This window comes from Mesocricetus auratus, unplaced genomic scaffold, assembly GCF_017639785.1.
Source record: "Mesocricetus auratus isolate SY011 unplaced genomic scaffold, BCM_Maur_2.0 Super-Scaffold_100004, whole genome shotgun sequence".
Lineage (NCBI taxonomy): Eukaryota > Metazoa > Chordata > Mammalia > Rodentia > Cricetidae > Mesocricetus > Mesocricetus auratus.
Window position 1 is genome coordinate 93,346,501 of NW_024429189.1, and position 13,981 is coordinate 93,360,481.

The following is a 13,981-nucleotide window of genomic DNA, read 5'->3' on the forward strand; positions in this document are numbered from 1 at the left end:
GAGTTGTGGTTTTTGCTGTCAAGAGACTTCTATTATCTTCAAAATATTCTGTCTTTATTTTGTAGTGGGAAAGTAAAACCATCCTGCGCCATGAGCCTTTGGTGTTGGAGGGAGGCTATGAAAACTGGCTTCTTTGCTATCCGCAGTATACAACAAATGCTAAGGTCACTCCACCCCCTCGAAGCAAAACTGAAGAGGTGTCTATCTCATGTATGTATGTGGAAATTTTTTTAAATTGCTTCAGTTCAGAATAAAACATATGTTCAGGGTAATCTTGCTTGTGTGTGCCTTTGCCCTATTAAATGCTAGTTGGTTTTCAAGCAAAATAATACATATTAGGGGTTCATATTTTCTTTAAGACTGTAGTGATTGCCATTTCACTCACATTTAGCTATCAGAAAGAACATGCATACCATAAATATTATGTATGGAGCTTGCTGTTCTTAAAAACATGCATTGTTCTTTTGGGGATTTTAGTGGATTTTACATATCCTTCACTGGAAGAGCCAGCTCCTCCCAAACTTCCTGCCCAGATGCCTCCTCTGCCTACAGAAGTAAACAAAAATGCAGAATTGGTAACTGGCCAAGATGAAAAACCAAGATCACTGAACCTGTCAGCTCTAGCTGGACCGAGTGCCCCTCCCAAAGCCGAAGCTTCACCCATAATTCAGCCAGTGCCTGCTACAAAGACTGTTCCACAGGTATTTTTTTTTTCACTAACTTCATTGTCTTTTGTTTTGATACCATATCGACACATGATATACAGAAAAGTTTTTATATGTAACCTGTGCCATCTTAGAAAACATCAGAAGGATTTGTACATCTTGTCCCCTTTGTTTTTACAAAAAGTTTTTATAATAATTCACCCTGACTGTATTAGATCACTTACAAGGTTTCAAACCCAGCACATTTCCCACAACCTGTGGCAAAGGCTTATGTTCTGAAGTAAGCTGGAAGAGCTCAGCTGGTGACACTGGGCTGTAATTTGGCCGGCACAGCTGTCCTGAAGAAGCTAGCTAATGATCAGTCCCTCTTACAGGTTGTCTGTAGGCCACAAAACCACCCAGACTTGAAGCCATCTCTGCCCTCCTTCTCATGCCTGTGATACTGTACTGTTGAGATGGTACTGATGACCAGAGTTGTCCTACATACTCAGGACAGGAGCAGAGTTTTACAAACAGAACATTTCAGTGTGGAACCCATTACTGTCAAGTGTGAACCTGTCATTGTGGAGGGTGGTTTGCCTGCTTTTGCATATGAAAGATGTGAGATGTCAGTATTTTGATTTTAAAACAGCATTTTAGTTCCATTTCATTGGAGTCTGAAATGTTAATAGTTAATTTAAGCTGGGTGGTAGTTGCCTTTAATCCCAGTCAGTACTTCGGAGGCAGAGGCAGGTGAATCTCTGTGAGTTCAAGGCAGGCCTGGTCTACAGAGCAAGTTTCAGGGGAGACTCCAAAGCTACACAGAGAAACTCTGTCTCAAAAAACAAACAAACAAAAAAGTTATTTAAGACTTTAGCCGGGCGGTGGTGGCGCACGCCTTTAATCCCAGCACTCAGGAGGCAGAGGCAGGTGGATCTCTGTGAGTTCGAGGCCAGGCTGGACCGATAGCCTCCAAAACAATACAGAGAAACCCTGTCTCGGGAAAAAAAAAAAAAAAAAAAAAAAAGACTTTAGCAAAGATGTTCAAATGAAAGTTCAGAGCTTTTTGTTAGATTCTCTTTGAAGTAATAGAACTTACCTATGTATTATTCAATATGGATTTGTAGCACTCAGTTTTCCTCAGGTAACATTTAATATTTGAAGTAGATCTCTTTAGAGCTGTTGAAAGTCAGTGTCTTCATCATGTTTTAAGGCTATCTAATATTTCAGATTAAATCATTAAATATTAAGAAGCAAATTGAATAAACAAGTTTCCTTAAAACATAAATGTAAGAATTTACAAAGAGAATATACATTATAGTATATGTCAAGTTTAATGCAGAAATACTAAGCTACACAAAATAGGGATGTCCTATGATATTTTATTAAGGAAGAAATCACTTACGTGAGAAGATCCACATGCTGCTCTCCAGGCCGAAACCAGAACCCAAAGAGAAAGAGTCTCCTCCCCCTAGCGTGGTCAGTGCTACGGGTACATAGATCTCTCCCTACACAAGTTAACCTACATAAACTGAATTCTAAACCTTTTATCCCAAGATGGCTGAGAAATGTACAGTTTGTTCAATGTATTTTGAGGTCCTTTGCACTTAAAAATCTGAGAAGTGATAGAGGAAATTTCTGTATGAAATTCGAGTTTGTAAGTATGGGTAAGATGGCTTGTCTGTAATGACTAAGAGACCAGTGTAGAGCCCAGTCAACCATTGCTCTGCTAGCCACTGGAGAGTAGAGCAGGAAGACTGAGTCTCTTCCACGGAGAAGCAGCAGCTCTGGGCTCTAAGAGCTCAGTGGGGTTTGCAAACGCAGAGACAAGTGGAAAGCTAAATGACTGGGACCAGACAGCCATCCACCTGAATAGGTGAGTGTCTGTGTTGAAGAGAGCACTGTGACAGTGCACGAGACTGGAGAACAGACAGTGACAGAGACGTGTAGCTAATTTGAACTTTGTCCTGTCGATTTAGGGGACTGAAGAAGGAATTGTAAGTTTAAGGTATTAAGAGTATAGTTGTTGTAGCATGAGTTCTAATTGTTCATAATAAAAAATAATTAATTAAAAAAACAAAGAAAACCTGAAGTCAGATATTAGGGGGTGAAAGCTGAAAGATCAGAGAAGCAGAGCAGCCAGCCACTGCCTCCTTCCACCTAATCTTCAGGCACACTTTGTTAGAGCACAAACAAGGTTTCACCACAGGTTATGCTTTTCAGGCTGGGGAAGGGTGGGTGAGCCACCAGCCAGGGATGGAGCTTCAGTTTCGTTCTTGCTGCACTTTTAGTTGACTTTATCTCCACAGTGGTTTTGCCTACTTCGTTCTCAATTGTAGAAAGAATAAGAGAATATGTTTATTTGGGGGATTTGTTTGCTTATTTGAGAAAGTGAAAAGTCAAAAATAAGAAATTGGGATGTTCTCCTTTCACTAAGTTTGTACTAATGGAAACAAAGTTCGTTTTCTAGCCATGCTGTGTAGGTCATTCCTAGAAGGAGCTGAGTTCTCCTTGCGGTTTCAGCACACTGTATTTTCAGTGCTTTACTCCCCACAAGATAGTAGCATTAGTATGCTGTTAATTCCGGATGGTAAACATGCAACTCATTAGGTGAGGGGTTGAGGAAGGCAACTAATTAGAATCTCCTGAAGTTGTTAGAGCAGCCAAAGCAGATCTTAGCACCCACATTCCAGAAATACGGCAACTCTCTTAATAAGCTGCGGGACTGGGGAGAGCTCAGTCGCAAAAGCACCTGTTGTATAAGCATGAGGATCTGAATTCCGAATCCATCCCAACACCCACAACAAAACCACATGCAGCATCACACACCTGGAATCCCAGGACTTGGGAGGCCAGGGAAAGGGAGTCTGCGGGCTTGCTGGCCAGCCAACCTACCCTGATCCGTGAACTCCAGGTTCTGTCTCAAAAAGTAAGCGGAGTGCCAACAAGATGGCTCAGCAGCTAAAGATGACTGAGTTTGATCCCTAGGGCCCATGTGGTAGAAGGAGAGAACCGTCTCCACAGGTTGTCCTCTGACTGCCCCCAAACATGAGTAAGTAAGAGAGCGATGAAGAGGGCGGGTGAGATGGAGTCACTGACACACACAGATCTGAGGCGGCGAGTTCAGTTCCTGGTACTGCAGGAGACCCAACTTCTCAGTTGTCTTCTGACCTCCACACTTGACTACATTCACACTCATGTGCGTCACACGCACACGCTAAGTAGATAAATGTGTTGTGTACTAAAGAGTGAAAAGTAGGCAGGCCATAGTAAAGTGGTTTTTTATTTTATTATGTGTTAGTGTTTGTGAGTAACAATGTAAAATAGGATTTTATTAGACAAAAGGGAAACATGGTCAGATTTGTTTGAAAATGGTTACTTGGGTGGGTGAATGCTTGGGCAGGTAAGAGTACTGACCAAATAAACCTGGCAACTTGAATTCGATCCCTAGAAAGGGCTCCATAAAGGTGGGAGGGAAGAACCAACTCCACAAAATTGCCCTTTAACCTTAACACATATGCTGGGCATATGTGATGATATACACACATAATTTTAAAAAGGAAGAAAAATATTAAATGGTCATCTCAGCACAGTGAAGGGAGGTAACTAGAAATGGACCTAAGCAGGTGAGCAGGCAGTGGGAGGCTTTGCTGGAGTTCTGAAAGAGAGAATGTTAGTTAGGTATAGACTTCCTGGCAGTCTCACAGATGGAAGCAAAGCTGTGTGCAGTTCACCAGGCAGCAGAAAGCTGTAGGAAGAACCGTTAGTTGACTGCTGTTACATATGTTTAGAGAGTGAGGGGAAGCTCCATGTTTGTGGGCATCATACATTCATTTTGGGCCATATTGGGTGTGAGGTATCATGGGACACTATGTGGGGATGGGCAGGGGATAGTTGGGTGTGGAGGAATGGAGCTTCATTCTCTGTCAGGGTTAGGTGCTATGGTTGAGCATTAAGACATGTAACTCATTGCAAACTAAAACTGAAATAATACTTATAAATTTTACCGAGGCAGGATTGTGGGTTTGAGGCCAGCTTGACCTATGTGCAAGACCTTGCATCAAAAACAAGACACAAAAAGCACCTTTTGTTCTGTTTGTGTTTCTCTAGGTTGACCGTACGAAAAAACCAGCAGTGAAGTTGCCTGAAGATCATAGAATAAAATCTGAAAATACAGATCAGAGTGGAAGAGTTCTTCCTGATCGTTCCACCAAGCCAGTATTTCCCCCTCCAACTGCCATGTTAACAGATGAAGAAAAGGCCCGTATTCATGAAGAGACTGCCCTTCTTATGGAGAAAAACAAGCAGGAGAAGGAACTTTGGGAAAGGCAGCAGAAAGAGAAGCTGAGGAGGGAGGACCTAGAGCGCAAAGCTGGAAAGACGGAGGACTCAGAAGAACGTGACATCAGTGAGAGCCAACCAAAGGATGGGCTGGAGAAGAGAGACGGCAGACAGACCAAGACAGAAGAAAAAGAGCCCTCCGCAGACAGAGGCCAGGAGACCACGGGAACCAAAAGACCAAGTAAGAGTGAGCATGAGGCTTCTGATGCCAAGATGTCTGTGGAAGGTAAAAGGTGTCCCACGTCAGGAGTGCAGAAGATGCCAGCAGATGTGTCCCCTGCATCTGTGTCAGGAGACCAGGGTGCAAGCAAGGTAGGTAAAACCAACCAAAGATAAATGTGTTTAAAGATGGCAGTACAAGCCGGGCGGTGGTGGCGCACGCCTTTAATCCCAGCACTCGGGAGGCAGAGGCAGGTGGATTTCTGTAAGTTCGAGACCAGCCTGGTTTACAAGAGCTAGTTCCAGGACAGCCTCCAAAACAATACAGAGAAACCCTGTCTCAAAAAACCAAAAAAACCAAAAAAAAAAAAAAAAAAAAAGATGGCAGTACAATGACCTTCCACAAACAGGGCAGGCACTCTGGATAGTGCTGTAGAGGATGAAGACTGTTCTGTTCCATTGGTGTTTGCTTCCCTGCTCTTTTGAGGCCTGTGTTCATTAAATGGTTGGTTGGCAACAGAATTTCTTTTGCCTGTAAAATGCCATATCTATTTAGTTATTGCTACAAGTAGCTAAATCATTTCTGTGTTTGGTGTGTAACCACCAAAAGACTATGATGAAATACAATCTCATGAGAAAGAAGGTGCCAATAGGCTAAGGTAGTTTGTGTCTACTTAGAATGTGTAGTCAGTAACACTATAGCCTGGCTTTTATCTTTGCATATGATTGTGGTTTTGGTCAGGTTTATGTGATTTTGTTTCTTCCAGTACATTTTCAATCAGTGTTACTTTTTTATTTCCTTGACTACATACTTGAAAATTGATTGCCTTAATTTTGGAGGGTATGTTCATGAAATGATATACTTTTTTTTTGGAGTTCTTTTTTTAATTTTTAATTTTAATTTTAAATAGCTTGTTTTACATCAATCCCAGTTCCCTCTCCCTCCCCTCCTCCCGCACTCCCCATCCTCCCCAGCCTCCCACCCTATTGCCAATTTCTTCCACATAGGGGATATCTAGAGTCTGTCATTTCACTCAGGGTAGGGTCCAGGCACTCCCCTAAGAGTCCAGGCTGAGAGAGCATCCCTCTTTGTGCTATGGGCACATGATGACTGTTTCTATTCCAGGGATAGACACTGATCCACTGAGTTCTTTTTTTCTTCTTTTTTTTTTTTTTTTATTTAAGTTAGAAACAAGCTTGTTTCACATGTCAATTCCAGCTCCCTCTCCCTCCCCTCCTCCCCATCCCTCCCACGAGACTCCCCAATCCCCCACCCAATCTCCACTCTGATCCCCAGGGAGGGTGAGGCCCTCCATGGTAGATCTCCAGAGTCTGTCATTTCAGCCAGAGCAGGGCTTAGGCCTTCCCCCAAGAGTCCAGGCTGAGAGAGTATCCCTTATTGTGGCATGGGCACTCAAAGTCTATTTGTATGCCAGAGGTAAATACTACCCAAGGCCCCATAGATTACCTAGGCCTTCTCACTGACACCCACATTCAGGGGGTCTGAGTCAGTCCCATGCTTTCCACACAGCCATCAGTCTGGGGTCCAAGAGCTCCCCCTTGTTCAGGTCAGCTGTTTCTGTGGGTTTCACCAGCCCTGTCTTGACCTCTTTGCCCATCACTCCTGCCTCTCTGTCACTGGGTTCCAGGAGTTCAGTTCAGTGTTTAGCTATGGGTGTTGCCTCTGCTTCCATTTAATTTGTCTTCATTTCATTGTGTGGTTAACCAGTGTCCTTTCTTCTTGAATGCTGTGTAACAGCAGGGACACAAACAGCTCATACAAGTAAAGAGAAAACAATTTTGTTAGTACAGAACCTACTTCTGTGGAAGCAAAGGCTTACCATGCAGAATGTCAGCTTTTATACCTTCAAACACTGCTTTAGGATCACGTGAAGACCTCACTGGAGATCAAAAAGCTCATACTACCTGGGTGTACTACACATGCCTTATAGCCTCAGCTCACTCAGATAAGTTCACTCTGAGAGTACAGCTAACCAGAATACAGCCTGTGTGAAAATTTTCTACAATTACAGAAATAAAGTTCTTACTTAAGATACAGTTTAACCAGGTTGGTGGTGGTGCATGCCTTTAATCCCAGCACTTGGGAGGCAGAGGCAGGTGGAGCTCTGTGAGTTGGAGTTCAGCCTGGTCTACAGAATGAGTTCTAGGACAGCCAGGGCTGTTACACCAAGAAAAACCTGTCTTGAAAAACAAACAACAAAAGTTTAAAAAAAGATACAACTTAAATGCTTCAAAACACTCAAGTATGCTGAGTATTCCCCAACACTCGTAGTGGTAGCTCCAATAAGATAGTGAGTTTGCAGGTGAAACTGAGCACAGAGATGGTGGTTGTTTGCCTAAAATCCCATAGTTAGTGAACTTTGAAAAGCCTCCTTTCCCCTGTCTGTACTGGAGACAGTCTTTAGAACGTAGCACTTTTGTGTTTGTAGAGTCATTTGTGGTACCACAATTACCCCTACAGCCTAAATGAAGTTCAGATTGCATTTTATATGCTGCTTTTAAAACTAGAAGTATTAATATGCTATAAGAGTCCATCCTGGGCTTCCACAATGAATTCCAGGCCAGCTTGGGCTACAGTGTGCGATGAGACCCTGTCTTCTGATGAAATCACACAAGAAAAAACAAAAATGAATTCTTTGAAGCAGGGTGGTGATCGTTCACAGCTTCAGTCTCAGCACTCAGGAGGTAGAGGCAGGTGATCTCTATGGGCTTTCTTAGTGAGTTCAAGGCCAGCTTGGTCAACAGAGTGAGTTCCAGGATAGCCTGGGATACATAGAGGAACTCTGAAAATGGACTTTGGGGCTGGGAAGGTGAGCTGGCTCTGCAAGCGATGATGCTTGCTGTCAAGACTGTGACCTGAGTTTAAGAGCTGGGACCCACGTAGTGGGGGAGAGAGTCAGCTCCTGCAGGCTGTTTCCTGACTTCTACACACAAGCTGTGGTGCACATGTGCACGTTAGTGTATGTACACACAATGTAAAAAAAGTTTTTAATAAATAGGCCTTACATTTTGAAGATGAATTTCTCCATTTTCATCATTCTCTTGAATATGTACTATGTGTAATATGTTAGAGTACAGCCCTTTCCAAGTTAACAAAAACTACATAGGATGTGAGCAATAGAGTGTGAGAGCATGGTGACTACACTAATAATAAACATTTTATACTGGATTGTAAATCAGTGCTTCACAGCCTACTTAGGTTTTTGTTTGTTCTTTTTTCTTCACTGATTCATTTTTCTGTTTGGTGGTGGGAAATCCCAAATGAACTTAAAGCGTCAATTTTAAACACTTTCCAGAGAAACCTCAAGGTTTTCTTTCTCCTTTTTGTTTTGTTTTGTTTGTTTTCTGTGTAGCTTTGTAGACCAGGCTGGTCTTGAACTCACAGAGACCTGCCTGCCTCTGCCTCCTGAGTGCTGGGAGTGAAGGTGTGTGCCGCTACCAGCTGGCTCACGGTTTACTTTTTCTGTTTTTATTTTCACTTTGATGGATTTGACAATAGCTTAATTGATTTGCATATTATAAATTTACCTGTTTGTAGCATAGTTGGTGACTTAAGAACTTACAGACTAGCTGGGTATGGATGGTGCACCCTTTAATTCTAGCACTGATGAGGCAGAGGCAGGTGATTTCTGAATTTGAGACCAACCTGGTCTACATAGAGAGAGCTCCAGAACAGCAAGGAGTACACAGAAAGACCCTGTCTCAAAAAACCCCAAGGAAAAAAAATAGAAAGAATACATGAAATTATTAACACTATCCAATCTTAGAGCATTTCCACCACATCAAAAAAATACTGTGCCCATGTATAGTTGTGTTCTGTACCGCACCAAAGCCCCAGACAAGCTGAATCTGCTGTCTCTGTTGATCTGTCTTTTCTGAAATAGTCTTTAACAGCTGGCTTCTTTCATCTAGAACAGTGGCTCTCAACCTTCCTAATGATGTGACCCTATAATGCAGTTCCTCATGCTGTGCTGACTCCAGCCATAAAACTGTTTTGTTCCTGCTTCATAACTGTAACTCTGCTACTGTTTTGAACCGTAATGTTAATATCTGATATTCAGGAGATCTGATATACAATCCCCATGAGAAACACTGATCTAATACTTATACATGTGTATGAATATTTTGCCTCCATGTATATCTGTGCCTCACATTCATGCTGCCCTTAAGGAGGGCCCAAGAATACATCTCTTGGGACTGGAGTCACAGACAGCTGTAAGCCACCATGTGGGTGCCGGGAATCAAACCCATGTCCTCTGAAAAAGCAGCCAGTGCTCTTAGTCACTAAGCCATGTCTCCAACCCCTCACCTAGCATAGCTTTCTATGTTAATTCAGTGGTAGCGTGCATTGGTAGTTTGTCCCTTTGTGTAGTAAGTATATAGGCTCTGCACATACTGCACAATGTTTGCATTGCTTCTTTGGAGTTATTTTGAATAATGCTTCTGTGGAATTTGTGTCTTTGCATTTGTTACTTTTGAGTGAATTCTTTTCCACTTTTTTTTCCCTACTTCTTTTGTTAAGAAATTTGAAAATGCCAGACAGTGACTTGCACCTTTAATCTGGGGTGGGAGGGGGTGGATCTCTGAGTTGAGGCCAGCCTGGTCTACAGAGTGAGTTCCAGGATAGTCAGGACTACACAGAGAAATTCTGTCTCAAAAAAAAAAACAAAACAAAACAAAAAAAGAAACTTAACAACAAAAAATGCTTGACAAAATGTTTTCCTAAGCAACTGTCCATTTTATACCTGTAAACACATACTTGCATACTAGCAAAAAAATTACAAAGATCGAAGTTGTAGCTTGTAGTTTTAATGTACATTTCCCTAATGACAGTGATGGCTTATTGCTTCCATATCTGTGATATAGGACTTAATGTTTATCTTTGCTTTTGGTTTTCTGAGTAAGTGTCATAGAGCCCAGGCCAACCTTGAACTGGTGACCTTATTGCCTTTATAGTCCAAGAGGTGAGATTACAAGCATGCACTATCACACCTAGTTTATCTGTTCTTGACAAAATGTATATTCAAATCATAGCCAACTTTTAAAGCAAATTGCCAGTTTTTACTGAGCTATATGAATTTATAATATTCTGGATAGAATCCTTTATTTGAAATAAGATTTAGAGCCGGGTGGTGATGCACTCCTTTAATCTCAGTACCCAGGAGGCAGAGACAGGAGTATCTCTGTGAGTTCAAGGCCAGCCTAGACAGATAGTTCTAGACAGGTAGGCTCCAAAGCTACAGGAAAAATAAAAAACATAAGAAAAGAAATAAGATTTTTAAATATTTTCTTCACTTTGAGGATTGTCTTTCATTTACTTAAGGAAGTCTTACAAAAATGTTTCTAAACATAGAAGCATCTGTAGTCAGTATAGAAGTTGATGCTTCGACATATTGACCTGTTTACTTACCTAGAGTACTTCATTATTTTTGTAAAATGAATATAGAAGAAGCTGTGTGGGAGGGCAAGATGGTTTAGAATAGACCATGAGATGATCATCTGGTAAGTTTCCTTATTTGGCTCTGTTGCCCTCCCCCTGACCCCGGGCTGTAATGCAGGCTTATGTGCACACTCATTCAGTCATTACAAACACAGTTACTGTAGAAATAACAATTTGGTTGACGTTTTAGGAATTGCTGTGTGACAGAGAAGAGTCACACAGCTGTCAGTGAGTGTTCTGAAGAGACTGTAACCTTTTAATGTTTCCAACCTCTGACTACAGTATAGTAATTAATTACCTTTTCTCCATCCTAGCTAGCAGCTGGAGTCCAGTCCCTGCTTCCCTCTCAGCTTCCTTTGAAAAGCTCTAGAAGTACTACATTTTTCCTTTTATTCACACTCTTCTAACCTTTGGCATGGTAGACTGTGAGAACACAAAACTGCCTTCATCTTTGACTCTATCTATCTTTAAAAATATGAAAGGCAGTCAAGACAGGGTTTTGCTTTGTTTTGTTTTTTGATTCTTCAGAGTATGTACTTTAAGTTCATGAATAGGAAGTTTTAATTAGAAAGTCCGATTACTGTGTTTCAAACTAGGCTCAACGAGAACCTTTGACAAGAGCTCGAAGTGAAGAAATGGGAAGAATTGTACCAGGACTGCCTTCAGGTTGGGCCAAGGTAAACTGAAATAAAGCTACTTTGTTTTAAAAAGTACTGTTGTCTAGTTGTCCATTCTGCTTTGTCATAGAAAACATGAACTCTTCCCTCTGGTTACTGCATCCTGAGGTGCAGTAGAATTTTGAAATTTAATATTCTGTAAAAGCAAGCCTAAATTTCATTGAAAGTTTGCAAAGTGATTACAACTTCTATTCCAATTATTTTAGGGGCTAATGTAATTGATAGAGTTTGTGCTTTAATCTTAGCTCACACATAGGTTTTAACCTGGAAGTTAATGTTGCAGTGGATGGCACTAATGACTTTAGTACTTATCTGATTTTTTTTACCTTTCTGTTCGCTTTTCTTTTCCAAGTTTCTTGATCCAATCACTGGAACCTTTCGTTACTATCACTCACCTACCAACACCGTTCATATGTATCCACCCGAAATGGCTCCTTCCTCTGCACCTCCTTCCACCCCTCCTACTCACAAAGTCAAGCCCCAAATCCCTGCCGAGCGGGACAGGGAGCCATCCAAACTGAAGCGCTCCTACTCATCCCCGGACATCACTCAGGCCCTGCAGGAGGAGGAGAAGAGGAGGCCAGCAGTGACCCCGACAGTCAACCGGGAAAACAAGTAAGCTCTCCCAGTTCTAGAACTAAGACCATGTCATTGTTTTAAACCTGTTAAATGTCACCATGTATGAGTTACAGTCTCAGAGGATTCCATTGTTATGATGGAAGGAAAAATAGGAAACAAGTAAGCTGTCCTTGGCTTTTTACAGAGTGCTAACTTAACATTGGAGAGGATTAATGAATCTTATACTGATGTAGACATGAAAGTGCTACTTATATGTTACCAGGGCTTTCACAGCATTGCCCCAGGCCTCCACCCATCTCTCATAAATCATAATTTTAATTTTATTAATGAAAGAAGTGTGCGTGCACGCGTGCGTGCGTGCATGCGTGTAAGAGAAAGAGAGATATTTCAGTTCTCTCATATACCATGTGAGTCCTGAGGATTGAACTCGGGTATCAGGCTTGGTAGCAAGCACCTTTATCTGCTGGGCTGTCTCACCACACAAGAAGGTAATTTACAGGATTGCTGAGTTGGCAGTGTTATAGTTCGCAATTTCCAGCCTTTGTTTCTCACCCAGTCAATGGAGGAGTACAGTCTCTTGTCTAAAAGTGCAGGCACCATAATGTCTCCTTTCCTCTGTCTCGTTTCTCCTTTCCTGCTCTCATCTCTACTCACAGTATGTTATCACAGCAGGATTAAGTTTCTCAAAGTAGCGTATCATTTACTTGTGTCTTTCTCTATAACTGATAGGAATTGGTCACTTTATGGGGGTGGTAGAGATGCAGCTGGCCTCATGTCCATGGTTTCTGGGCTGGGGTGTAGCTCAGCTGGCAGAACACTTGCTTAACATGCCAAATCCTGGGTTTGATTCCCAACTTCACCTTGCCAGGGAGAGACCTGTTTGAAGAGCTTTGGAATTGCTCTTCAGTTCAGACGTTAGAAATCTTCACATCATAATGTCATTAAAGTTCATTAATTTGATAGTATTTTGAAGCTGTCTCATATACAGCTCATGTATCTTTTGTAAGAGAACACATGAACAGAGAAAGAGCATGTAAAGAATCCTGGGATAGTTTGGTAATTTTCTGTATTTCCCTGGCAGGTAGGGAACACTAAATGGGAATCAGCAGGACAAGGACCATCCACCAGTCAGGTCCCCTTCATTGCAGTGCTCCGGACACATGCACAGAAGCCAGGGCCACCTCCATCTCAGCAGAGCCCAGCACATGCCTCTTTCTGTCCAGAATGGCTCTTAAGTTTTAATTGAGTGTGGCCGTCTATATGTGACTTAGAGGAGTAGTTAGGTAACAGTACCCAGATAATCTCTGTCTCATTTGAGACCTGTTTTTGTTTTTGTTTTGTTTTTTTTTTGGTTTTGGTTTGGTTTGGTTTTTGGTTTTTCAAGGCAGGGTTTCTCTGTGGCTTTGGAGGCTGTCCTGGAACTCGCTCTGTAGACCAGGCTGGTCTCGAACTCACAGAGATCCACCTGCCTCTGCCACCCTAGTGCTGGGATTAAAGGCGTGCACCACCACTTCCCAGCTCTCTTTAATTCTTAAGTATATAATAATAATCTACAATAGTGTAAAGACTATGCAGCTACAGTATTGAGGAAATAGTAACAAGAAAAATGTCTGCATACACTCAGCTCGGACACTCTCCTACCACCCCCCAAACTCCCAGCCTCCCCTAATCCCTTCATATCTCATGTGTTCTGTTGTTCTCCCCAACCGCATTTCCTTAGTTTCTTTTTTCTTGTCTAATGGGTTTCTTTCTACTCAACTTTACTGCCACTTAAATATACTATTTACTGTTTAGCAGCTGGGGTCTATGTATGAGAGAACACACTACATATCTGTTCTTCTATAATAAGTGTATACTTTACAAGTACATATGATTTTATTGTATTTATAAATACATTTTGGGAGCATTTTGTAATGCTAACCTCTCTGGGCTACTTGGAGAAGTTTGAAAGAGCTTTCTCCCATTGGGCAGTAGCTCAGTCAGTGGAAGCTAGAGGACCTCTCTCAGGCCACCTCTAGAACAAGAACTCACAGGAAAAGATGTTGGCATGTATTTCATGGGAGGGTTCTGGAACACAGTTAGTTAAGCTAAATGTCTTAGAGAACACAGCAGTTTAGCAT

General features: G+C 41.9%; 1 protein-coding gene across 2 annotated transcripts in view; it reads left to right on the forward strand.

Annotated features, from left to right (window-relative positions):
- Usp8 (ubiquitin specific peptidase 8) overlaps positions 1 to 13,981 on the forward strand; it is a 55,820-nt gene that overhangs the window by 34,093 nt on the left and 7,746 nt on the right. For both annotated transcript variants that reach the window (XM_021226314.2, XM_005068462.4), the window contains exons 9-13: positions 66 to 210; positions 478 to 701; positions 4,755 to 5,297; positions 11,202 to 11,282; positions 11,635 to 11,897. In XM_021226314.2, the coding sequence (XP_021081973.1) occupies positions 66 to 210; positions 478 to 701; positions 4,755 to 5,297; positions 11,202 to 11,282; positions 11,635 to 11,897 (1,256 nt within the window). The remainder of the gene's footprint in view (positions 1 to 65; positions 211 to 477; positions 702 to 4,754; positions 5,298 to 11,201; positions 11,283 to 11,634; positions 11,898 to 13,981) is intronic.